Source organism: Salmo trutta, chromosome 9, assembly GCF_901001165.1.
Source record: "Salmo trutta chromosome 9, fSalTru1.1, whole genome shotgun sequence".
NCBI lineage: Eukaryota > Metazoa > Chordata > Actinopteri > Salmoniformes > Salmonidae > Salmo > Salmo trutta.
Window position 1 is genome coordinate 13,970,616 of NC_042965.1, and position 27,284 is coordinate 13,997,899.

At 42.3% G+C, this 27,284-nt stretch overlaps 1 protein-coding gene across 4 annotated transcripts; it reads left to right on the forward strand.

Moving 5' to 3' along the window:
• Nucleotides 1-26,978, forward strand: LOC115199955 (ral guanine nucleotide dissociation stimulator). 4 transcript variants are annotated; one of them, XM_029762536.1, is made up of 18 exons: nucleotides 1-382; nucleotides 14,665-14,969; nucleotides 15,099-15,173; nucleotides 15,304-15,497; nucleotides 15,650-15,774; nucleotides 15,901-16,116; nucleotides 16,228-16,331; nucleotides 16,591-16,675; nucleotides 17,983-18,060; nucleotides 18,217-18,303; nucleotides 18,424-18,456; nucleotides 18,585-18,706; nucleotides 18,805-18,900; nucleotides 19,884-20,088; nucleotides 20,355-20,429; nucleotides 21,677-21,934; nucleotides 22,135-22,249; nucleotides 23,979-26,978. In XM_029762536.1, exons 1-18 carry the CDS (start codon nucleotides 287-289, stop codon nucleotides 24,152-24,154), a joined length of 2,445 nt encoding a protein of 814 aa, XP_029618396.1. In that variant the 5' UTR covers nucleotides 1-286; the 3' UTR covers nucleotides 24,155-26,978. The 4 variants fall into 4 exon arrangements, with proteins under 4 accessions (XP_029618396.1, XP_029618395.1, XP_029618393.1 ...); XM_029762535.1 differs by lacking the exon at nucleotides 1-382 and adding an exon at nucleotides 6,549-6,768; XM_029762533.1 differs by lacking the exon at nucleotides 1-382 and adding an exon at nucleotides 6,791-8,500.
• The last annotated feature ends 306 nt before the right edge of the window (nucleotides 26,979-27,284 follow it).

Sequence of the window (27,284 nt, forward strand, 5' to 3'; positions counted from 1 at the left end):
GGAGAGAGAGAGGCTAGAAGTAGCAGGTGAGGGAGCCGAGGGGGTTTCTCTCCCTCTCAGACAGGTTCCTTCAAGTCTTCAGTAGAGGCAGCGGCAGCAGCAGTGGAAGTTGTGGTGGTATTTCTGTTAACAGCAGCCCGGAGTTCCTGTTTGTTTGTGTGTGTGTGTGTGTGATTGATGCAGAGTGAGCGTTAAAGCGAGAGGGAGTGTAGTGATCTGTTGCTCCGGGAGCATCGGTCGTCTGTGCTCTGTCTCTGTGCTCTGTCTCTGTGAGTGCTTTAGCAGCATGGAGACCAAGTCCCTCTTCAGCCTTCACAAAGCCTTGGCTCAGCCAGTCAAGATGTGTATGTTTGACTTCCCTGTCAACATACTGGATGATCTGGTAAGAAAGAGCTCATATGTTGTTATTTGATTCAGTCGCAGTCTTTTTGGCTGTATGTGTGTATGTGAGAGAAAGAGTTTATGGGTGAGAGAGAGGGTGGTGATTCAGAGAAGGAGGATGTGTTTGTCTGCTACAGTATTCTACCACCAGGGTGATGGTTCAGCTGTTCAGTGTGTCTGGCACACATCCAAGAGCAGAGTTAGGCAACCATTCCCCTGCGGTGTGCGTTTACCTCGATATTTTTTTTCTTGTGCATGTTTGGTCAAGTGTTTTTATTATTTATTACATAGTTATAAATATGGTATTACTTGCTACTTGGTGGTTCATTCTTTTTGTTGGTGTTGGAAATGATTTGGTTTTGTGTTGTTGTTATTCACTGAGTTTGGAAATAGACTGTGTGACATTGGTCTCTAGTTCCTTCTCACTGTGACAAGTCCATCTCTGTGTGTTTCCTTGTGTCAGCTGTCTTCCTCTAGCCGTGCTCTTCTTACTCAAACCCTCTTACACTTGATTATAGAGGAAGTTGCTTTTGTTGTTCCCTATGGTAGCAGCTGGTCTATGATTTATTTCCAATTACATGTTGAACAAAGAAATTGGAAATCAGAATCTTTGCACTTAGAGGTATTTCGTAAAACTTTGTGTTCCTGCTGGCAGTCTTGACCCAAACCCTATCAGAAAGACCCTGCTTTTCCCTGCTATTAGATAGGGGGTCTCCTTAAGGTATTGTTAAGCTGCCTCAGAGGGGTTGCTTTTCAAATGGTCCTCATTTAGCTGCAGTGCAGTTGTCAAAAAGTTTTTAAATGCTAAGACCTACGAGCTAGGAGTGTCTCAGAATGGGCCTGCAGCTCCTTGAAATAATGGCATGCAATAAATCCATCCGTTCACAAGAGCAGACTCTTTCTGTCAGGTAGTTAGGAGGGCTGTCGTTCTCAGGAGTTATTTCACTCTGTTTGAATGGGACGTTTCGTAGCCCTTTCCTGCAGTCAAATGGCAGAGTGGCTTCATGGGTGGAATGTTATGAATATTTTAAATTAATAAACGTTATTTTAAAAAAACACAGAAAATCCGGTGTTTCTATGTCAGTTTTGTTATTTCAGTCTTCTGTGATGTATATAAAGTGTAATATTGAGATGCAAACTCAAAATGGAATACATTTCAACTCTATATCTGACATGGTACAGGTGTCTCCTTTTCTTTTAAGCCCATAACTAAACTTAACAAAAAGAAGAAGAACTATATTATGAAGCCAAGATCAATGACCAAAAGAATGATGGAAAAAAACTTTGGAGAACTTTAAATGAAATTATAAGCAGAAAGACCAATTCAACTCCATCTTTCATTGAATCAGATGGCTTATTCATCACAAAACCATTTAATGTTGGCAATTATTGTAATGATTACTTAATTGGTAAAGTGGGCAAATTTAGGCAGGAAATGCCAAAAACGAACAGTGAGCCATCGTATTCATGCATAAAAAACAAATAATAAGTTAGAATTTTGGAAAGTTAGTGTGGAAGAGGTGGGAAAATGATTGACAAACTTAGATGGAAAGCTACTGAGGATGGTAGCTGACTCTATAGCCACTCCTATCTGTCATATCTTTATCTGAGCCTAGAGGAAAGTCTTTGTCCTCAGGCCTGGAGGGAAGCCAAAGTAATTCCGCTACCCAAGAGTGGTAAAGCAGCCTTTACTGGTTCTAACAGCAGACCTATAAACTTTCTGCCAGCAATGCTATTTCTCTGTAAACAAATTAACAACAGACTTTTAGCATGCTTATAGAGAAGGGCACTCAACATGTATTGCACTGACACAAATGACTGATGATTGTTTGAAAGGAATTGATAATAATAAGATTGTCGGAGCTGTACTGTTAGATTTCAGTGCATAACCTGTTGTTGAAAAAACGTATGTGTTATGGCTTTTCAGCCTCTGTCATATTGTGGATTCAGAGCTATCTATCTAATATAACTGAAAGGGTTTTCTTTAATGGAAGCTTCTCTAATGTCAAACATGTAAAGTGTGGTGTACCGCAGGGCAGCTCGCTAGGCCCTCTACTCTTTTCTATTTTTAACAATGACCTGCCACTGGCATTAAACAAAACATGTGTGTCCATGTATGCTAATGGTTAACAAAGAATTGTAGTCTGTTTTGGAATGGGTGGCCAGTAATAAACTGGTCCTGAACATCTCTTAAACTAAGAGCATTGTATTTGGTACAAATCATTCCCTAAATTCTAGACCTAAGCTGAATCTGGTAATGAATGGTGTGGCTATTGAACAAGTTGAGGAGACTAAATTACTTGGCGTTACCTTAGATTATAAACTGTCATGGTCAAAACATATAGATTCAATGGTTGTAAAGATGAGGAGAGGTCTGTCTGTAATAAAGAGATGCTCTGCTTTTTTGACACCACACTCCAAAAAGCATGTCCTGCAGGCTCTAGTTTTGTCTTATCTTGATTATTGTCCAGTCTTGTGGCCGAGTGCTGTAAGGAAAGACCTAGTTAAGCTGTAGCTGGCCCAGAACAGAGCACGTCTTGCTCTTTATTGTAATCAGAGGGCTGATATAAATACTATGCATGCCAGTCTCTCTTGGTTAAAAGTTTATTTTTATAAGAAACATTGTGTTGAAAATCCCAAATTGTTTGCATAGTCAATTACACACAGCTCTGACACACACACTTACCCCACAAGACATGCCACCAGGGGACAAGCCACCACAGTCCCCAAATCCAGAACAAATTCCAGAAAGCATAAAGTATTATATAGAGCCATTATTGCATGGAACTCCGTTCCATCTCATATTGATCAAATAAACAGCAAACCTGGTTTCAATAAACAGATAAAGCAACACCTCACGGCACAACGCCTCTCCCCTATTTGACCTAGATAGTTTGTGTGTATTGATATGTAGGCTACGTGTGCCTTTTGTAAAAAAAAAATATATATATACAGTGGGGAGAACAAGCATTTGATACACTGCCGATTTTGCAGGTTTTCCTACTTCCAAAGTCTGTAATTTTTATCATAGGTACACTTCAACTGTGAGAGACGGAATCTAAAACAAAAATCCAGAAAATCACATTGTATGATTTTGAAGTAATTCATTTGCATTCTATTGCATGACATAAGTATTTGATACATCAGAAAAGCAGAACTTAATATTTGGTACAGAAACCTTTCTTTGCAATTACAGAGATCATACGTTTCCTGTAGTTCTTGACCAGGTTTGCACACACTGCAGCAGGGATTTTGGCCCACTCCATCTGATATAGGCCACTGCCGTAAAAGGTTTTAAGGAGCCAACTCTCTGTCTGTCAGTGGGATTTTCCTTGGTGACTTTTTTGTTCAGGTTGTTCGGCTTCTAGATCACATAACGCCCCATAAAACTAGGCTCTTATGTAACCTTTATAAGAGATTGACGACAACGCCTGTAACTTATGGTGAACTCATTCACGTGTTTGTCTTGTTGTTGTAGTCCACCATAAGGAAGCTGTACTTGTGTTGGCACTGCTTTTGGTTTGACAGCCTATGCTCACCATGTTTGCTTTCGGTTTACATTTGTCAGTCCATTGGCTGACTAACTGATGAAAATATAGAATTGCCATAATCTATTTTGTTAGGCCTTATATACATTTTGCCTCACAATTTCAGCTGAATAGGAATAGCCCTGGGAATTTCAGGGTAACATGATGCCAGTGATTTCATTTTTATTTTCTGTTCAGAGAAATACAGTGCCTTCAGAAAGTATTCATACCACATTACTTATTCCACATTTTGTTGTTACAATCTGAATAAAAAAATGTATTAAATATATTTTTTTTCTCACCCCTTTACACACACCCTAATGACAAAGTGAAGCATGTTTTTAGAAATGTTGCAAATTTTACGGCCTCCCGAGTGGCGCGGTGGTCTAAGGCACTGATCTCTGTGCCACTAGAGATCCTGGTTAGAGTCTAGGCCCTGTCGCAGCCGGCTGCGCCCGGGAGATCCAGGGGACGGCACACAATTGGCCCAGCGTTGTCCAGGTTAGGGGATGGTTTGGCTGGCAGGGATGTCCTTGTCCCATTGTGCTCTAGCAACTCCTGTGGCGGGCCGGGCGCAGTGCACGCTGACATGGTCGCCAGGTGTACAGTGTTTCCTCCGACACATTGGTATGGCTGGCTTCTGGGTTAAGCGGGCATTGTGTCAAGAAGCAGTGTGGCTTGGTTGGGTTGTGTTTCGGAGGATGCATGGCTCTCGACCTTCGCCTCCTGAGTCTGTACGGGAGTTACAGCGATGGGAGAAGACTGTAACTACTATTTGGATACCACGAAAAAAGGGGTAAATGTAAAAAAGAAAAAGAAATGTTTGCTAATTTATTGAAAATTAAATACATAAGTATCTCACTTACATCATTTAGCACTCTTATCCAGAGCGACTTACAGTAGTGAATGCATACACTTCATACATTTTTTTTCTTCGTACCAGTCCCCCGTGGGAATCGAACCCACAACCCTGGCGTTGCAAACACCATGCTCTACCAACTGAGCCACATGGGACTACGTGAGTATTCACACCCCTGAGTCAATACATGCTAGAATCACCTTTGACAGCGATTACAGCTTTGAGTCTTTCTGGGTACGTCTCTAAGAGATTTGCACACCTGGATTACACAATATTTGCCTATTTCTTTTATTTAAGCTTTCTGAAATTGGTTGTTGATAATTGCTTGACAACCATTTTCAAGTCTTGCCATAGATTCTCAAACAGATTGAAGTCAAACCTGTAACTCGCCCACCCTGGAACATTCACTGTCCTCTTGGTAAGCAACACCAGTGTAGATTTTGCTTTGTGTTTTAGGTTATTATCCATTTGAAATGTGAATTCATCTCCAGGTTTCTGGTGGAAAGCAGACTGAACCTGGTTTTCCTCTAGGATTTTCCCTGTGCTTGGCAAAATGTTTTATCCTGAAAAGCTCCCCAGTCCTTAATAATTACAAGCATACCCATAACATAATGCAGCCACCACTATGCTTGAAAATATGGAGAGTGGTACTCAGTAATGTGTTGTATTGGATTTGTCCCAAACATAACACTGTATTCAGGACAAAAAGTAAATTTCTTTGCCACATTTTTTGCAGTATTTTCTTGTTGCAAACAGGATGCATGTTTTGGAATCTTTTTATTCTGTACAGGCTTCTTTCTTTTCACTCTGTCAATTAGGTTTGTATTGTGGAGTAACTACAATGTTGTTGATCCATCCTCAGTTTTCTCCTATCACAGCCATTAAACTCTGTAACTGTTTTAAAGTCACAATTGGCCTCATGGTAAAATCCCTGAGCGGTTTCATTTTACATTTACATTTTAGTCATTTAGCAGACGCTCTTATCCAGAGCGACTTACAGTAGTGAATGCATACGTTTCAATTCATTTCATACATTTTTTTTTCTCGTACTGGCCCCCCGTGGGAATCGAACCCACAACCCTGGCGTTGCAAACACCATTGCAAACACGCTCTACCAACTGAGCCACAGGGAGGCTGTTTCCTTCCTCTCCGGCAACTTTTTTTTTTACCAATCTACCCATAGGTGCACTTCTTTGCGAGGCATTGGAAAACCTCTCTGGTCTTTATATGTGTGGGGTACAGAGATGAGGTAGTCATTCAAAAATCATGTTAAACACTATTATTGCACACAGAGTGAGTCCATGCAACCTATTATGTGACTTGTTAAGCAATTTCTTTCTCCGGAACTTTTTTAGGCTTGCCATAACAAAAGGGTTGAATACTTATTGACTCAAGACATTTCAGATATACATTTTTTATTAATTTGTAAAAATTCCGAAAAACATAATTCCACTTTCACATTATGAGGTAGTGTGTGTAGGCAAGTGACAACAAATCTCAATGTAATTACTTTTAAATTCAGGCTGTAACACAACAAAATATGGAAGAAGTCAAGGGGTGTGAATAGTTTCTGAAGGCACTGTAAAATACCGTTTATAGTTGTAATTTGCAATTGAACAATGGGACAGTTTCTTCACTCTTACAAGCTATGAACAGGCTTTTTGGAATCCCTATCATCTTTTAGTAGAAGTTAATATTTTATTGTTCAGTTCCTTGCGTGTTGACACAACTGATTAAGTAAACATCCACTGGAGTGGGCCTGAGGTGGTCACCCAATCTGTGACTGGGGAGGGGAGAGAAGGGACAGCCCTAAGCCGTGCTTTTGGTTCTCTGTCCCGGTCCGGTTTTATTCTCCAGTCTTATTCTCTGGTTCTGAGGGAAGCAGTGATGTGGTGGGCTCAGTGGACCTGTGGGCTGCTGAGGGGTGGAGACTACTGTTGGACTCAGTCTATGTGCCAGGCTGCCTTCATTACTGTGAGACACAGAGAGGTAGACCGAAAGGTAGGTATCAACTCTGATACACTCAATATTATGCCGGAAAAATGTGAGTTTCTTTGATAAATGACATTTTTTTATGAGCCCGAGCATGTGCGTGTGTGCATACAGTATGTGTGTGTTCCTCACATTTAGCAGTGGCATATTATCCAATAGCTTGGCTTTGTTGTTTCTGTTCTAAGTGTGATATGATCATACTTCTGTATTTTGTAGTTATAGGTTAGTAGTAATAGTACAGTTAGTACATGAGCACTTGCTGAGAGTTAACCATGTTGGGGTATCTGCCATATTAGAACAACACTGTTTATTGATTCAAGCAGGAAGCCTGACAAATGGAAGAGGGTGGACTGTGGTTCAATCATAGAAGGGCAAAAGGTAGCCAGCTGGTTGCACCTCCAGGCTGACAACTCTCCCTCTCCCTACCCCATCCCTTTCACTCTCTCTCTCTCCTCTCTCTGTCTGTATCTCCTCATCCCATACAGCTGTTCAGGGAGAGATTTGTGAATCTGAATCATAGCAGCACCAGTAATCTCTATCTTGTGCTGCTGAATGACAGGACATGGGAGAAAATGTGGGCTCAGGAATGTATTGGAGAACCCCCCCCTGTTGTTAAAGCAGATGTTTTCACAGTCACACCTGTTTTTCTTTTCTTTCTCACACTTAGAATAGTGTATGTTGTTGAATATTGTATTTTGCAATGTGTTATAGTAACGTTTGGTTCTAAAGAGGTTCCAAGTGTGTTCCAATTCTGACCAGCAGAGGGAAGTGTCACTCAAGAGAAATACCATCAAAATTGTCTGTCCAGTCAATGTTGGAGATGACATGAGCACTCATCCACAGAACATACAATTATACCCCTAATGATACCATTCCTTTGACCTGCAAACTTATCATCTTTTTTTAGATAACCAGCTATTTTCAAAAAAGGAGAAAAGTATTGAATGTTACTTGTAGTTGTTGCCTCACCTCAAGATAATTTCTTCGGAGTCATTGCACAATTGTAAAACATCCCCCAGCACTCCCTGGGGGTTATATAACATCTAAAAGATTCTCTTGCCTTCAAAATGCTTCACTGACTATGGTCCATCCATTAGATTTATTGGAAGGTTTTGGTGGCCTATACGCTCTAGTTGTTTTCTATCCTTTAATATTTCTACTGAGGTATAATACCTCTGTGCGCGTAATAGATGCATGCAGTGAATACATTTTAACCGGACGAATGTATCAATATACAATACCTTCTCTGGAGACGGTTTCCACAGCGACATAATAGTAACAACGATTCCCCGAGGGAAGGGTACCGTAAGAAAGGTGGAGCTATGAAGCACTTTCCGTAACTGAGTCATGCATTACCAAGTACAGTAGGTCGAGGCGCTTGCCTTTAGGACAGTAGCATACTCCGTCTATGTAAGTCCATTTTTACTGTGTGGGTGGGTCCATGGTAAAAATAATGTTATTGTAGCCTATCATAGGAAGGAACTATGGATGTACGACCAAGATAGGTTGTCACAGCAGCTATTGACTGCCATAATCGTATCCTTTATCAATGGTCCACTTTATGGGGATGTACTCCGATGCGCAAAACATCAAATCAGGATACCTCGATGAGATGTTTGATGCTGGAACATGGAAGGTGCGAAATATTTGGGATGGGGTAAAGCTGGAGGTTGGCGAGAACGAAAGCCCGGTGGTCCTTCACAGTTTTACCCATTTGGACCCTGACCTACCACTATTTGAGGTAAGCCAGTGAGCTGTGCGTAAAGAACTCTACATCAATACCGAATCAGTAATTCTAGGCTCACGGCCTATAGCTAGTGTCCCTAAACTGAACATTTGGGATGTGGTAGTATCCTATTGATTTTGAGTCTTATCAAAATGTATAAAATGTAGGCCTACTGAAGTTCATAGTGATGTTACAGAGTTTTATTATGGATGTTATCATGACATAAGTCCTGAGTGTCCTGTACTACCCACATTTCATTGGAAGATCCAAAAGAGTGGGATATGTTCCTTCTAACTTAGGCTACTATCTGCTGATGCTCAATACTGGCCTTATAGGCAGATGGGGAACGTGTAAAGAAGTACATACACTTCAGCACATATTATACTATGGGTCTGTACTTTTCACAGTTGTTTTTCACTGAGAAGTTGCCGCAAATAAAGCATTGGGGATGACTAATCAAATTGGTTGGCCTTACATAATGCCTCCTTCGATCAGAGGAGATCATATGAGGACGAGAGCGTAATTGATACAGTGACTTTGAATGTTGTTAGTTGTTACATCAGATCAAGAATTGGCAGGCAAAACATCTGTAATTCTGGGAAAGTGCGTATACAAACCGTGTGTGTGTACTTACTGTATGTTACCAGTAACACCGCCGTCTGGCACGCATGTTTCTAAATACGTTCAATATCCTTCTGAAGAATAAATGCTGCTTTAAGAGTTTCAACAAGCTTGTGAAACGAAAGGCTGGAACTCAAACGCTCCATTATTATTAAAGACAGTATGTTTCCTTCATTTGTCACAAGTTTAGAGGGCAATTCAGTCTCCACTCCTACATGCACTAACTCTCTCTCTCCTATAATCTAATCCTCTCCAGTAACACAATTACCTAATGCTTAATCCCTCTCTTTCATTGGCCTGGGAGCTGCCTCTACAATCACAGCCATTCTTCTCCTTCAGTTGAGAAGGCATGGTGAATGTACAGTATTGGAATTCAATGGTTCAGTTGTGTATAAGGAAACTCAGTCCATTGAAATGATTTTGACACTTCAGCCAATGGCCGTTGATTGCTTTAGGGCCCCTATAGCCCCTGTAACCCCTATGCGGTTATATATCCTTGAGCTGAAATGATGGTGTAGTGAGAGTCTGTAAATAACTCGGTCTATCTCAGGAGTGCTGTGTCACAGGCTTGGCATAAGATTGATACTGTTATGGTCACTCTGTCATCTGAAATATTACATTACGGATAGTGGTACAACCAAGGGTAGAGAGGAGGAGCCACTTTGTCTTGTGGATGACGTCCTCACCCTGTATATGTGTGTCCTTCCTTTGGCCCTTGTCCATTAGCCATGATTCATAGTCATCTAGCCAATATACTGTTATGATGATAAAGTACTACACTTTATAGCTAATTGTTTCTTTCGGTTTTGAGTTTATTAGGTCAATCAAAGAGATGAAACAGGTGATACTGGCACAAATTCTCCTTGGTAAAAGATGGCGGTGTCACGGCTGTCGAAAGGATCGGACCAAAGTGCAGCGTGGTTGTAGTTCCACATTTTATTAAATCCGTAAAACTTTGCAAAACATAAATAACTGAATTTACAAAACAACAAACCGTGACGCAGAGAGAAACAAACACTACTCAAAATATAATCACCCACAAAACCCAGGAAGAAAAACCCCTACTTAAATATGATCTCCAATCAGAGGTAACGAGGACCAGCTGCCTCCAATTGGAAATTAACCCCAAAAAAACAACATAGAAATACAAAAACTAGAACTTAAACATAGAAATAGAAAACATAGAAAAACACAAAACACCCCCTGTCACGCCCTGACCTACTCTATCATAGAAAATCACATCTTGCTATGGTCAGGACGTGACAGGCGGACCGTAATTGAAAAGTGTTATTGTTTATAATGCAATAATTAAAATATTAGGGCTTAAGAATTTAAAGACTATTTTCACATATGTGGTAATGAACAAATTGGACATATAAGTCAATAGCAAATCATACTCTCCCTCCAAATAGTTAATTACATACTTTGTTGTTGTTTTGTGTGTGTTTATGTATGTGTGTGTGTGTTTGTGGAAATGCTCTACAAATGTCCTTTTGTTAAGGAGACCATTGTTTGTTGGATCTTATCCTGAAGACTGCAGACTGCAGGCGGAAGTTTGACTGAGTACTGTAATGAGAAACTGTAGGTGGATTTGTAGCTCATTTGAATGGAGACAGAAAGGGAGAGAAAGGGAAAGGGAGATGAAGAGGGACAGCGAGTGAAAGAGAAGGAGAGTGGCACTGGGGTTCATGAAGGTTGAATGAAAGAAACAGACAGTGTCTGGAATGTTTAGGCCTGCATCCTGGAAAATAACTTTATTCCAAGTTTTTGAGACTTAATACCAAGTAAGTAGTTGTCTTTGACTTACTTCCAAACATGAATTCTTCCTAATGTCCCAAACCATTGGCTACCAGTGTTATAGCAAGGATGTAGGCCTTGTTCTGTCTGACTATTCCAAATCTAATTTTTGTGGATACAGCTCCTGATATGAATTCAAATAGAACAAAGAACATTCTGAACATTCAACTCTCTTGTGCTCACAGGCCCTCTCTTAAAGAACAGCACTCAAAAGAAAATGAGTAAGACAAGCAGATAATGCACACTCGCATGTTACCCTTGCATACTACGTTTTGTGTAAATCATAAATTGATGTCTACGGGACATTTTCTGCAAAGTTTGTGTAATTTGTGTGTATATTTGTGTTTATAGTTGAGATTTTGCTCTAAAAAAAGTGATCCTAAGCTGTACATGATCTTATTGGCTTTAAACAGTCATTGTGTGTTAGCGGAAGCTGCTGCCTGTGCTAGAGGGTCACTGTTGGACTGCACTATTGTTTGTGTTGTGTACTTGTTTACTTTATTTCGGAGTAGATCTCTTTCTGGTGTGGACTTTCTATGTGTCAGTTCCCTGAACACCTGGAGGAGAGGATGATTATAAAACCAGTTGTGGATTTGCCAACAATTCCCCAATAGCCAACACTATCAACAAACTACTGAAATACAATTATAAAAAGTAGATTGTTATAGCGATGCTATGTGCATTAGCTGTGATTGTGCCATGTGACAATGTGTATTCAGGCACATGTATAGAACGGATTATCTGCAACTGTTGGCTGAAGGATGGAGGTCTCTGTTGGCACTAGCTCAGAGTCCAAAGATCAATGCTTTGTTTATGTGGTCATTGTGGCTATAGACTCGCTACATGCTATTCGTAAGGTTTCCAACTGACTGAAGCTAACACATCCAGATAGATTATTTTTAGAGATGGGATGCATAGTACATACTGTAGGTGAGACCGTGAATATGACCACTCATTGTCGACTTGCATTGACAGAGGAAGTTCCCCATAGAAGTTTTCATTCTGACACAGTCTTGCATAAAAAGTGAGCTTGCAAAACAGAACCCATTCAAATGTTGCAGTTGTGGTTATAGTGAGGTTCCTGGCCTGTCAATTAAAGGCTAGTTTTCATTCTTTCGTTTTTGATGGACTTTCCAGTTAGAATTCGCTTTCCGATAAACTGATGACTTGTTTGAAAGGAGACTCATCCCCACGTGAGTCTCGTTTCCTTTCTTCCCTATTAGAGTTTTCCTGCCATTGTCTAGTATCTAGTCATCATCACACCCTTGTGACAGCAGCACCTGTTTGTCATAATGAGGAAGTTTACTTCTTAGAATGCATGGTGCCACTATTAGTGAATGCTCAAGCACAACACTTGATCAAATCAACTCAAGATCCAACACTTAATACAAAATCAACTCAAGTAGGCCTATCAACACTTGATAAAAATCAGCACTAATACAATTATCATATGAACGAGTACTCACAGAATAATGAAAACCTGTCAACGAGATGGTTGGTGACAAAGGTCTTCGTAGTTTATTTGAATCCGATGGTGAACAGATGTAGGACCTCAATTTGATCACCTTGTTGCAGGATAACTTTACGGCAACGCAGGACATTTAAAAGGTGTAATGCATTTGAGATTTAAAAAGGCTTCTGAAGTTTGTAATTTCCACTTTGAAATTTCAGCCTTGATTTTTCCCTTACAAAAATGTATCAGCCCCTACAAAAATGTCCATTCATTATAATCCACATAATAATGAACATTTCCTGTTGCTGCAGGATTATTTTCATGCTGTAGCAAACTGGCTCAGATGAAGATCCTACATCTATATATTGTATGTTTGTGATGGTGGCTCTTTTTGTGTTAGAACAACAGAAAGTGGAATTGAGACCAAAGGCACACTACTAGAGCTACCCATGACACCTCTGTTGCTGACTAAGCTATGAGTCAGGGAGAGAGGGAATATGACTGGTTAAGGCTAAATGGGGGAAGCTGTTTTCACTTATATGTCTGTTTCCTGGCCCTACTTATGCCCTGTTCCTGTGGCTCTTTGGGAGTTTCCTCTGGTTTCCATGGTAACCTGGTCTCTGGAGAGTCCCCTGACTTTTCTGCAGTTGTAAATAGGTCCTGTGTGGCACAGCCATACCACAGGCAGCCACAGTTCATCACTGTATACACATACACAGACTACACAAATAGAGTTTTCCATACAAGCCTAATCTTATCGAAACCCTTTAATCTACATTTACATTAGGATTATGGTTTCTTTCTTCTTTTCATTCTTTCATTATTCAAGACCTGGTGAATCTGAATAGCACTGATTTGAGGCCTTGCTCCATGAACCTAGAAAGGTTGCCATTATGTTAAGAGCAGGGCTGTGTTCCATTGGGTTTAGATTGATGGGCCAGCAGCATTTCTGTATGGCTCAGATAATATGGGCTACTCTCACTGTCAAGTCCAGTGCTGGTGTGCTCAGCCTCTGCCATACAAGGGAAAGGGGGGTACCTAGTCAGTTGTATAACTGAATGCCTTCAACTGAAATGTGTCTTCCCCTCTGAATCAGAGAGGTGTGGAGGGCTGCCATAATCGACATCCACGTCTTCTGCGCCCGGGGAACAGTGGGTTAACTGCCTTGCTCAGGGGCAGAGCGACAGATTTTTACCTTGTCATCTCAGGGATTCGATCCAGCAAACTTGTGGTTACTGGCCCAACGCTCTAACCACTAGGCTACAAACATGTAAAAAATGATTTGTAACAACATACAGTAAACACTTCTGTTCAAAAATCATTGATAGTATGAATATAGCACCTGAACTGGAAATGCAGCTGCTCCACTCCATGGAAACCGGGCAAAACAGAGCAGCTGTGTGATTGAAGGTGAGAGAGTACAGAGTAGGCTACGACTAACAGCAGATGTCTGAGGGAGAAGCTGCTGTATACCTAGCTACTGGAAGGTTCTGATGAATAACGTGTGACAGATACACGAGTAAGGGTATGACTGATGTCTGTGGCATGCTAGATTACTGTACATACCAGTCCACCACAGAGGTCGGAAGCCAAAAAGGGATTAAACCGATGTTGCTTGGCTATCTGGGTCAAGTGCCTGGGATGTTCACTGTAAAGTCCTGTAATGTACATGTATTCTGCTACATGTACTGGTTATGTCAGACTGTGTGCGTATACATGACCATCACTGTTTACATCATTCTGTGTTGGAGAGCTGGAGAACAAAACGAATGGTGACAACAATCAACAACAGTGAACTGTTTTATGGCCTCTTTCATTGGGCTTCTACACCTGCATTGCTTGCTGTTTGGGGTTTTAGGCTGGGTTTCTGTACAGCACTTTGTGACATCAGCTGATGTAAGAGGAGCTTTATAAATACATTTGATTGTTAGTTCCTTGTTTGTAAAGCATGGGCTGTGTTGTTGGGCTGTGTATCTATAGCAACCTCTGTTTGCTGAACAGTATTGTTATTTATGCATATACCCCAGTGGAGGCTGCTGGAATGACTGGAATGGAGTTAATGGAATGGTATCAAACACGTCAAACATGTGGTTTCTATGTGGTTGATGCCATTCCATGGACTCCATTCCAACCATTATTATGAGCCATCCTCCCCTCAGCAGCCTCCACTGATAGACACACATATGTGCACACTAAGTGTGTGTATGAGTGTGAGTGAGAGAGAGAGAGGGAGAGAGAAAGAGCAAAGGCTCCATCTCAAACGTTGCTTGTGTATTTCCAACATTTTGCTGTCTTGTTTTTCCTGTAGAGCTCGACACAGGAGATCGGAGAGGAGGTGGAGGAGGGGGCAGTCTTCACCATCACCCTGAGGAAGGTACAGCTGCACCAGTCGGCCAGTAAGGGACAGCGATGGCTGGGCGTGGAGACAGACTCTGCTCTCAGCCTGTATGAGACGTGTAAAGTACGCACCATTAAGGCTGGTACGCTGGAGAGGCTGGTGGAATACATGGTGTCTGCGTTCAGGGGCAAGGACTCCACCTACGTCACCATCTTCCTCTGCACCTACCGCTCCTTCGCCACCACCCAGCAGGTGCTGGGCCTCCTACTCAACAGGTACAGAGACTGTCGGCTATGAAGCTGAAACCACACGTGCATGTGTACACACAAACACACACAAACTAACACAGTGTACGTGTCAGTTCCCTCTGTAGAACGTTGACAGATGTGTCCTTCGTGTCTTAGGTATGCCAAGCTTCAGAACCAGCCTGGTATAGCCGTACACAGACACACTCAGGAGGACCACACAGAGATCAGACAGTAAGTGTCTGGGGAGACCAGCGTGTTCAAACAGTTTGATCTTTCAGATTTCTAATGTACCACCTTCCCTCTCTGTCATCTGCACGTCTCCTCATTCCCTGCCTCTTCCCATCCGGGTTGTGTCTTGCAGCAATGTGTCGTCCATCCTGGGGGCGTGGCTGGACCAGTACTCAGAGGACTTCTGGAGTCCTCCACAGTATAGCTGTCTACACCACCTGATGTCCTACCTGCACCAACACTTCCCTGGCTCCGACCTGGAGCGCCGTGCACACAACCTGCTGGCCCTCTTCCACCGCAGGCATCGGTGTGAGCCGGACCTTGACGGTGAGAGCCAGGATAGGGTTAAACTGGTCTGTGTCTCAGAGATATCAGGGATGATGGGGATGCTGATGTTTATTAAGGGCCTGTGGTGAACTGGTAATATAGACGGTCATTTAGGCAGTCTGATTATTAGCTCAGCTGTGTTTTCTTTACAGTGGAGCACGTTGGCTGTCCGTTCGCCACGCAGGAAGAGAGTGTCTTTGAGGACGAACTTCCTGCCCTGAACTTACTGTCCTTTGACCCCATCATGGTTGCTGAGCAGTTCACACTCATGGATGCGGTGAGACATTCTCCTCTTAATTTGAACTTGCTGCTCGAGTTCAAGTTACTTCAATTTCAACTTCTTTGTGCTCACCCTTACTTACCCTTACCTTCTCTCTCCCTCCCCCCTGACATCACCCTGTAGGATCTGTTCAAGAAGGTGGTCCCCTACCACTGCCTGGGGGGCATCTGGTCCCAGCGGGATAAGAAGGGGAAGGAGCACCTGGCCCCCACCATTCGGGCCACAGTGGCCCAGTTCAACAGTGTCACCAACTGTGTCATCACCACCTGCCTCAGCAACCCCTGTCTGAAGCCCACCCAGCGGGCCAGACTGGTGGAGCGCTGGATAGAGGTGGCCAGGGTAAGGCATCAGACCCGCTCTCTGGCTCAATCACTCAACAGTTAGTTTCATGTGTAGGTCATTGGTCATGTCTGTTTTTCTCACACCATGGGTTCTTTCTGTTGTGTTTAGGAATGTCGGATCCTCAAGAACTTCTCATCTCTGCGAGCTATCCTCTCTGCCCTGCAGTGTAACTCTCTCCACCGACTCAAGAGGACCTGGGATGAGGTGTCCAGGTGAGACGGGGTCAGCGACAGAGGGATAACAGTTGGGTTGGAGGGTGTACTATTAGATTAGAAATTGAACCAGGGGGTTTTCATGGTCAAGTTCCCCAACCACCAAAGAAAACATCATTAGTGACGTGGGTTTATGGTTGGGTTGATGGTAGAAGTTAAAATGTAATTTTGAGTTATTTTGCAGTTGTGGTTTAGGTTTGTCTTTGCCACTGAGATATTAGGTTCATCTTTTGACCTATTTGACTTATTCTGCCAACAGAGAGAATTTCCGCACCTTCCGTGAGCTGTCAGAAATCTTCTCGGATGACAACAACTACTCTCTAAGCCGAGAGCTGCTGGTCAAGGTGGGTCAAAGATCATAGGGACAAACGTGGATGTAGAAACGATTGTGTCCATAAATGACCCAAATGTTACTCAGCACCTAGTAGATCTTTTAGGATATGGACTGCATAAACAGGATGTGGTTGTGTCAAAAGTGGGTTTTGACAACTAAGTAGTTGACAGGAAATATGGCTGGCTGACCCATTACTGCTTAATCGGCCCTCATCTCTATCTCTACAGCTGGGTCTCCATAGCAACCTGAAAATAAATAGACTAACTAGCTAACACCTTGTCTCCTCTCAGTTGCTAGCTAATTTATCATTCATCATGAGTTGTACAACACAATATAGAATCTTACCTTGTAGTGTTCTCTCTAAAGTGTATCAGATCCACCAGTGCATGTATCAGTGTGTTTGTGTTTCGAGAGGACTTGATATGCCTAACCGCATGCCTGCAGAAGAACAGCGTGTCAACAGTAGTCATTCATATTTTACCCTTTCAACATGAGGCTCAGTGCTTCTACCAGGACTAGAGGCAGATCAGACTCTCTTTGATGAAGATCACAGAGGATTAGATAGCAGACAACATATTCAGTTATATCTGAATCCTCCGTGAGAAACATATTTAGTCTGCTCACCTGAATACATTCCTACACAAAGAAATAGGAAGTGCCCTTGTCATTGTTATGCCTGTTTAGGATAAGTTACTCTTTAACTGCCGGCATATTCTTTCACTGGTGAAATGGTGAAATTGCTTTGATGTCATGCGAAGCAATTATGATTGGAAAAAGCAGAGGGTTTCTCCAACAGGTATTCCTATCCACATTCCTAGGCTATTAGGCGTGTATATGAATTGGCCCTAACATTGAAGCCTGTGGTGCTTGTTGACGTATTTGTACATTGGCTGTGAATTGACAGAGGAAACCTGTGCTTGCTCAGAGGGAATCCCCGCTGACGTCATAGGCAGTTGGCAAGTAGAGATAAGAGCCCCACCCTAATGATGCATGAGCCTGTAAGGGATATCCCAAGGCGTTGTCCTGCTTACCTCTGGTCCCACTTACCACTACTGCTCTATCTATCTGGGCCAGCCCAACCAGGCCTGTGTAGGATTGCAAGCTCTCATTACCTGGGGGTGAAGATTCACTCTGGTTTGCACCATTCACAGAAACGTGAGAGCTAACTCGACAGTGCCCATACTGCACCCTCTCATACATTTGTGAATTAGTTAAGCCCCTGTAATCATGGCCATTACCAGTTGTGTTTCCCATTTGGTTTTTGCACTGTTCTAGGCAGTTTTGTAAAACCAGATTCTCCTCCCTCTCTCTCTGCAGGAGGGCACCTCTAAATTTGCCACCCTGGAAATGAACCCTAAACGAGCACAGAGGAGACACCAGCAGCAGAGAGACTTGGTGAGTCTAGATGGGTTTTTTTTAACATGAAATACCAAAATCAACCACTTTATGCTGTTATTGTGTTCATAGCGCCATCTAGTGGTTAGATGAGTGTTATTGCTCCTGTGGTCACTGTTCTCTGATAACTCCTCTCTCTGACTGTCTCTGTCCCAGGGGGTGATGCAGGGGACCATTCCTTACCTGGGCACCTTCCTCACTGACCTGGTCATGATGGACACGGCTATGAAAGACTTCACAGAGGTGAGAGTCTATCTCTATCTACCTCTGGATCCTGTAGCCTCTTCAGTCCACTTGTTAAGTCTCTGTTTATAGCAACATGAATAGTGGCCACGTCTAATTGTTCTTTGTTCTCTATTCCAGAGTGGACTTATTAACTTTGAGAAGCGACGAAAGGTAAATTAAATTCATATGTACCTATGTTAAATAGGTGTTGGTAAACAGGGAGACGCCCTGGTATTATGGTTGTGACCCACCAGAGATGGCTGGCAGAGACTCACCCCCCCCCCTCTCTCTCTTTGCAGGAGTTTGAGGTGATAGCTCAGATTAAGCTTCTGCAGTTGGCGTCCAACAACTACAGTTTCACCCAGGACAGTCTCTTCAGGGATTGGTTCTCAGAAGTGGAGAGACTCAGTGAGACAGAGAGGTGAGGAGAGGCCTAAGGATTTTAATGAAATGTAAAATGAAAAGAATCAAGTCTATATGGGCATACAGTGTTGTCATTTCCATTCCTTTTCTCCATAGCTACACTTTGTCCTGTGAGATTGAACCGCTGTCAGAGTCTGCCAGCAACACTCTCAGAGCCAAGAAGAACGGGGGCATCATGAAACGCTGGAGCGAGTAAGTCCCATATAGTATAGACAACTTTTCACACTATCCCTAAATGTATTATACACTGAACAAAAATATGAGCGCAACATGTAAAGTGTTGGCCCCATGTTTCATGAGCTGAAATAAAAGATCACAGAAATGTGCCATACATGGTAGTGAGCATTTCTCCTTTGCCAAGATAATCCATCCACCTGACAGGTGTGACATATCAAGAAGCTGATGAAACAGCATGATCAGTACACAGGTGCTCCTTGTGCTGTACACAACAAAAGGCCGCTCTACAATGTGCAGTTTTGTCACACAACACAATACAATTGGAATGCTGAATGCAGGAATGTCCACCAGAGCTGTTGCCAGATAATTGAATGTTAATTTCTCTACCATAAGCCGCCTCCAACATCGTTTTAGAGAATTTTGCAGTACGTTCAACTGGCCTCACAATGTCCCAGTTCTTCCATGACCTGCACACTCACCAGACATGTCACCCATTGAGCATGTTTGAGATGCTTTGGATCAACATGTACAACAGCGTGTTCCAGTTCCCGCCAATATCCAGCAACTTCACACAGCCATTGAAGAGGAGTGGGACAACATTCCACAGACCACAATCAACAGCCTAATCAACTCTATGCGAAAGAGATGTCACACTGCATGAGGCAAATGGTGGTCACACAAGATACTGACTGGTTTTCTGATCCACGCCCCTACCTTTTTTTAAGGCATCTGTGACTAACAAATCCTTTGTTCCCAGCTGTGAAATCCAGAGATTAGGGCCTAATGAATTTATTTCAATTGACTGATTTGTATGAACTGTAACTCAGTAAAAATCTTTGAAATTGTTGCATGTTGCGTTTATATTTTTGTTCAGTGTGATTGAAAATGAGTAATGACATTTTTAGCGTACATGCTTACCCGTTGTTTTCCATTGTGTACAGTCTGATGTTTTTAGAGGTCCGGTTCTTATTCGGCTCTGTGTTTTCCTCCATCTCCAGTCGGCAGTTAACTGAGGCCAGCTGCAGCAGTGCAGGAAGCTCCCACTCCAAGTCGTTTGACCAGTCCCACTTCAGACCGTACCAGGGAGGGGGACTTGATAGTGGGGACACCCTCAGCGTCACCTCAGCCGGCTCCAGCGGCTCTGACCTGGAGGATGTCAACGCCAGCTTCCTGTCCGACTCACCGGACGCCCAAGAGAGAAAGGTGAGGAGGCAGGCCATGGTCACATGGGGGGAGGAGAACACTCCCGCCAGATGCAGAGGCATTTCATCATGCCGCACACATCCATCTTGATTTTTTTTTTGAGATACTGAAATTACAGCGTCACTGCAGCAATTTCAGTCCTGACATCGTCATGTCTTTGAATTGATCTTCTATAATGATTAAGGGCCATATGAATTGACACTGCTTCGTGTACTTACTTTACCGGTCAGACTTTTGGCTAACTGTGGCTGTGATTCCCTCTATAGACCTCTACATCCTCAGTAAAACATTCCGTCTCTGCTTTGGGGAAAGAGTGGCAGACTCCTGATCCCAACTTCACGGTACTTCCACTCAGCAGCCTTTTCTTTCTAACCCTCTCACTCTAACACGAGGGGTTTCTTCTTTCTAACCCTCTCTCTCTAACACGAGGGGGTTTCTTCTTTCTAACCCTCTCACTCTAACACGAGGGGTTTCTTCTTTCTAACCCTCTCACTCTAACACGAGGGGGTTTCTTCTTTCTAAACCTCTCACTCTAACACGAGGGGGGTTTCTTCTTTCTAACCCTCTCACTCTAACACGAGGGGGGGTTTCTTCTTTCTAACCCTCTCACTCTAACACTAGGGGGGTTTCTTCTTTCTAACCCTCTCACTCTAACACTAGGGGGGTTTCTTCTTTCTAACCCTCTCACTCTAACACGAGGGGGTTTCTTCTTTCTAACCCTCTCACTCTAACACTAGGGGGGTTTCTTCTTTCTAACCCTCTCACTCTAACACTAGGGGGGTTTCTTCTTTCTAACCCTCTCACTCTAACACGAGGGGGTTTCTTCTTTCTAACCCTCTCACTCTAACACTAGGGGGGTTTCTTCTTTCTAACCCTCTCACTCTAACACAAGGGGGTTTCTTCTTTCTAACCCTCTCACTCTAACACTAGGGGGGTTTCTTCTTTCTAACCCTCTCACTCTAACACGAGGGGGTTTCTTCTTTCTAACCCTCTCACTCTAACACGAGGGGGTTTCTTCTTTCTAACCCTCTCACTCTAACATGAGGGGGTTTCTTCTTTCTAACCCTCTCACTCTAACACAAGGGGGTTTCTTCTTTCTAACCCTCTCACTCTAACACGAGGGGGTTTCTTCTTTCTAACCCTCTCACTCTAACACGAGGGGGTTTCTTCTTTCTAACCCTCTCACTCTAACACGAGGGGGTTTCTTCTTTCTAACCCTCTCACTTTAACACTAGGGGGGTTTCTTCTTTCTAACCCTCCTCACTCTAACACGAGGGGGGTTTCTTCTTTCTAACCCTCTCACTCTAACACGAGGGGGTTTCTTCTTTCTAACCCTCTCACTTTAACACTAGGGGGGTTTCTTCTTTCTAACCTCCTCACTCTAACACGAGGGGTTTTCTTCTTTCTAACCTCCTCACTACCGTCTCATCACAGACATTACTTCTCAGCTTCTCATCCTCGTTATCTTTATACTTACGACTCATACCTTCACATTTCACATTTTATTTGTTTATTGCAGCATGCCACTCTGCAACAGAAGCTTGTTCTGTGGACTGTAAATGGTTGTAATCAATCTCTCTTTCTCTAGTTTTGGGAGTCCACCTCCCTGTCGTCTCTAGACACCTCAGGGATGGGTTCTGGTTCGGGCTCCAGCAGCGCTTCGTCCTCCTCTGTGTCCTCCTCCACTCCTCTCCCAGGCGCCTCCCACTCCCACAAGCGCTCAGTCTCAGCCGTATCCTGCTACTCCACCCTTTCCCTGCCCCGCTACAACCAGCAAGTGGATGACTGCTGCATCATCAGAGTCAGCCTGGAGGTGGACAACGGCAACATGTACAAGAGCATCCTGGTAAGACAAAGGAGGAGGAGCAGGAGAGAGTTATTTTAGATTAGTAGATTCATTTCTTGTGAAATGTTTTCCTTGTGGAAAATGTTAATTGTTAGCAGAGGGCGGCTGATTCAATTAACAATGTGTGAGCCAGAGAAGAGATTTCAGGCAAATCAGTTTTATATGTCAACTAAAAATGTGTTCTTTATCTCCTGGTGCAGGTGACCAGTCAAGACAAGACGCCAGCAGTCATCAGGAAAGCCATGGTGAAACACAACCTGGAGCAAGAGAAAGCTGAGGACTATGAGCTGATGCAGAAAATCTCTGAAGAAAAAGGTAATATGATAATTTACCAAAAATATGTTAAAGGCCCAAAAACCTGATTTCGTGTTTTTTATATTTCCACAATATGAGGTTGGAATAATACTGTGAAATTATGAAAATGATAATAATGCCCATTTAGTGTAAGAGCTGTTTGGAGTTTTGGCCTGCCTGGTGACATCACCAGGGGGTAAATTAGTTAATGGACCAATAAAAAAGAGTTCCAAGCTGCTCTGCCAATAACAGCTGGTTTACTGTTTTCCCCTCCCCACTCAGACCATGCAGTTACAAGCATTTCGCTACACCCTGCAATAACATCTGCTAAACACTTGTATGTGACCAATAAAATTTGATTTGATCCCTCCCAGACAGTCCTAGCAAAATTCTTCCTTGAGAAATGTCTCTTTGCTAATAAGCTATTTTTGTTTCTCTTTGACCATTTTAATTGAAAACAATCACAGTAAGGCACTTAATTGCTATCCCTTCTTAAGAAAAAAAAACAAGTTCATAAAATAGTTCGTAAGTGCAATTCCTCAACAATATTTTAAGATTTAATGATTTTCTTACGAACTTCTCAAATATCTTCTTACAAATCTTAAGATGTTTGTTGCTAGGCATTTGTTTTAGCTTGCGATCTAGCAAGCAATGGCAATTATGTTAGGATATTTCTTACTGAGATTACCGTTCTAAAACGTGTTCTTGGGTTTAAAATAATCAACTGAAACTTTCAGATGAATTTTGTGAGTGAATGATAAAGCAATGTTTAATTGCTTTTATGAGTTTAGCTATCTTTCCAATAACTTTATTTTCAATAATCGAAATTCTTAACTTTTTACTGAAGGAGAAACATAAGAAATAGCGCAAGAAAGTTTCCAATAACTTTTTTGAGGAATAGCAACTTTGCTTAACTTTCTTCTTAAATCTATAGTTAAGGAAAAAATGGCAGTCCCGAAGAACCCGACTCAACCTGCTGAGCTACCGTTCAGGTTACACTTAATTAAAAAATCCTAACTACATTGTAAGTATGATGTCCAGTAGAGGTCGGTGTTTGAAAGCAGCTTGGAATCGAAGAAAGCATTGGAACAACAGCGAAATCAGTGGGATCTCGCTTTTTGCAACACCGGTTTGAAAAAACACGTAAGCTTCGGATGTGGTTGATCACGTGATGATGTTACTTTGAAAATAGTGCCACAGATAGAACAATGAGACAGATATTTCACTGGATGTATAAATGTGAAGCATCCGCTTGGCGTTTCCACTCACGACCAAATATGGTAGTGAGAGGAAGCCCAGTGGCCGGCAGTGGGAGAAGATGGAACGAGATGGATTTTGGCCGACATTCTGCAAATTTTCTCATCGATGAAACATTTCATCTCAATGCAATTTTCAGTTCCCAAAACAAAAATATGTAACAAACAGAGTGGACTAAGTTTTGTAGACTTTACCCTTTGCCAAAGTTTTAAAAAATGGCGTTGTTTAGGAGTGCAAAGGCGAATTTAGTTATTGCACACGCGCACTTCAAAGTAGGCGTTCCCTAACGGAAACATGCAAATGATATTGAGATAAAAATGGCTGCATTGGACCTTATAATACTTTTCATTATCATTCAAACAGATTGTCATTAATAGTATATCAATTTGTTGTTCTTACAACTGACACTTATCTCTAAGTAATTTATGAATTACTTACCTGGAAAACAAATGTTTTTACTAACAAAATATGCACCTCTCCTCTCACCCTATAGAGCTGCGGATCCCAGACAATGCCAACGTTTTCTATGCCATGAACTCTACCGCCAACTATAACTTCGTGCTGAAGAAACGTACCTCATCCAAGACAGGCCGGGCCAAGAGTGTAGCCAGCTCTACACTGCCCCGCATGAAACAGAAGGGCCTGAAAATTGCCAAAGGGATCTTCTGAGGGCGAGTGTCCCAGCTCTCTGTCAGTCTTCTGGATTAAGGCCCTCTAAATCCAGCTACACTAAAGTATCTGAGAACTACACTAGAGACGGAGCCTAGTGGATAACAAGCACTGTCTGCATGCATCATAAGCAGGCAGCAAAGCAGGAGAAGCAATTACCGGTATCAACACAATTGTGTCCAGACCAGGACTCTCCAGACAAGCCTGAAGAGAATGATGTCTTCTTGGCTCAGGCCTTGATTATTGGGAGCTTAACAATGTGCTGTCCCTAACCCTTCGTGCCTGAGTTTGTGTCAATGGTGTTTACAGATATTTGGAATATCTGGTCATGTTAAATACTCTCTTTGACTCTGTGATGATAAGATGGGTGTTAGTAAATATAGTAAAACAGGAGCACAAGGAACATACAGAAAACTAAAGTGGCCTGGTGTGCTATCCCGGTGTGATTAGATAGAGAGGTGCTCCTTTGTAAGTTTGAAGAGTTTACTGCAGATGCTGCCATATGAATATAGGTTAAAGTCTGTGCCCATTTCAGAGCAAACAAGGTGTGAATAGTGTACACTCTATTAAGAGCAGCCAAGAGACACATCTTGTTATATTCAATTCTAACCACTACAAGGAAGAAGGATGTAGCAATGGGGCTCAATATGCTCAAAATAAACATTAGAAAGATTACAGAGAGGTAGGTGTAAAATAAGAGGAAAACGTGATAGAGATACGGTATTATGGTATTTAAAAAATACCCAACTTCACAGCATAATATCAGTATTACTTTGCATTGGACCTTTACGTTTGACGATGTTCCCATTACAGTTAGGCTATTGCTTTAGTTGTTTTTGCCACCCTTTCCTTTGCTATGGGGCTGCTGCTAAATGTACATTTTCTAAAGGTCAATAATTCAGGCATGACTTTGGGACTTTCATACGACTGCATGGTATTGAGTATCACTGAGTGATTCAGGGGCTCAGAGGACAGCATTTCATACCACCCTGTCCCTACTGGACTATCTCTGTATGGAAAACATCCCAGTACTGACAGTGGGTTAGTGGTATCATGTATAATCTGTAACTGCCTGATGATTCCCCTTATGGCTGCCCAATCATGCAAGAGGAGTTAACAATCCTCGCCTCAAAAGAAAGGAGTGCATCAAACCCCAAACAAGCTTTTTCTTACTTACAAGCAGACAGAGTGAGAGTAATGACACCAACTCTGAAATGATTACAAGCATGCCAGTGGTCTTTTTATGTCATGGAATAGATGACCAAAAAGTTTGTCATTTCACTGACATTACATGCCTTTATTGCTCAGTGCTGTATGCTGGTCCCAACCCCTTCAGTTGCTTTTTAAATGTGTGTCCTTTCCTTGATGACCATGATAGGACCATAGAGATGAGTAATAGCAATATGGTGGAAACTCCCCCGTGATGTTGAGTTCTTTTTGGGGGGACATACATAGCATAATGATTGGTTATCTCTTCTGGGCGGTGTCACTGAGGGTATTCAATTAATGCCCCGGACTTCCCCGGGTGAACTGGGTTAGCTTTAATTGCATTAGTTTTGTAACCGGGTTGCCTCTTAGCTGTGAGCCATGTACCCCGTTTTGGCCGATGGCGAAGTTGGCTGAAAACAAAAGTGACGTAGGTTAAGCACATGGTGTAATGACTAGGATTCTGTGTTTTCACATGCAGTAGTGATTGCTTTTGATTAAAAAAAAGGCTTTATCTGCCTTCCCTATGAAAACTAATTAGAAGATTCAAACATATTTTATGGAAAAAGAGATGTATGTTTCTGAACGATGCATGATGCTGCCTTGTTGACAACATGACCGAGCGGCACAAATTACAATTCGATTTGAGAAGGGTACTCCTCCCTCACCGCTTTGGCCCATTCACGTCATGGGCCATAGCCTGGTGCACTTAATCGAACTTCCTCACTGTGATTTGCTCCCTTACACTGTGATTGGGTCTTTGCCGATTACTCCGATTGGCTCTCTTCTATGGAGAGCACTGTGAACACGAATTCTCTCTCTGTCTCACTGTCCATTATGACACAATTAAATGGGGAAAACTCAACCCTGACGGAGAATAGATAGAGGTCCATGTGGTGGTAGAAAATATTTCAGGCCGTGGAGAAAGGTGGCAGCTGGTTTACCCCTCCCTATATGTACCAAAGAGACGAGTAGAGTGGGTGAGGGAGGACGAGGGGTCTGTTACTCTCAAAATACAATATTTGTTTCATTTCTCTATCACTTGCTTTTTCTTGGGGAGAAATTTCTGAGTGTTATGTTCTGAACACTACAACAACATTCTAAGAACCTCAGATACACTGTTCAAGCCAAGGTGGCAGTGTGGTTATTACTGGTTACCCTTGGAGAAACTGGACCACTTTCCTGAATAGTAACAGTAACTAATTTGACTCTTGACATTTGAAATGGTTCAGTATATTTTATGCTTTACATAACTGTGTGTTTACTACCACTTGATTGATCACTGATTGTTTTGTGGTGTTATTCATCATTTACTGGAGCCTGCTTTGCTTTACCTGGAATGACTGGTCCTACTCTGCATATTACTTTGGCAGCATCTGTTGCCATTATCATAGAGTTAAAAACCTTTATATGTATTTGTCTTGTCTCATGAAAATATTAAGATGTCATATGGAATTGTCGTTGTTTATGTATTTGTTGACCTGGCATTATTTATTGGTTTGTACAGAGATTTTGCTATGCATTGTACATTATTTCCTCTTACGTAATTATAGATTCATATATATACTCATGTATATACAAATAAACACTTATGTTTACAAAAGTAAATACTCACTAATTTCACTCGTTGTTTTGGTGTTATTTAGTTCAATCAGGTGAGAAGATGGCTCCTTCCTTGGCAGATGTGATAGTAATGTTCACCCCTGGTATAAACTGATCAACAGTTTGATACCCTCATACAGCCTACACAACAAATTACAGCAATTGAAGAATATTCACAGGAAAGCATCTATGATGAACGTAGGCTACAGTATATTATCCCTGGGATGTCCCTACTCCATTGAAGTTGAATTTGCAATGGTTCAGTTAAGGGTTAGGGGTTAAGGGTAGGGACGTCCCAAGGATCCGCATCCAGGGGGGACCC

Excerpts from the sequence above, each read along its gene's own strand:
- LOC115199955 (XM_029762533.1), top strand. The coding sequence starts at position 8,309 with ATGGTCCACTTTATGGGGATGTACTCCGATGCGCAAAACATCAAATCA. Across the intron at positions 8,501-14,664 it reads CTGACCTACCACTATTTGAG|AGCTCGACACAGGAGATCGG; the intron begins GTAAGCCAGTGA and ends TTTTTCCTGTAG. Across the intron at positions 20,430-21,676 it reads CTCCTGATCCCAACTTCACG|TTTTGGGAGTCCACCTCCCT; the intron begins GTACTTCCACTC and ends CTCTTTCTCTAG.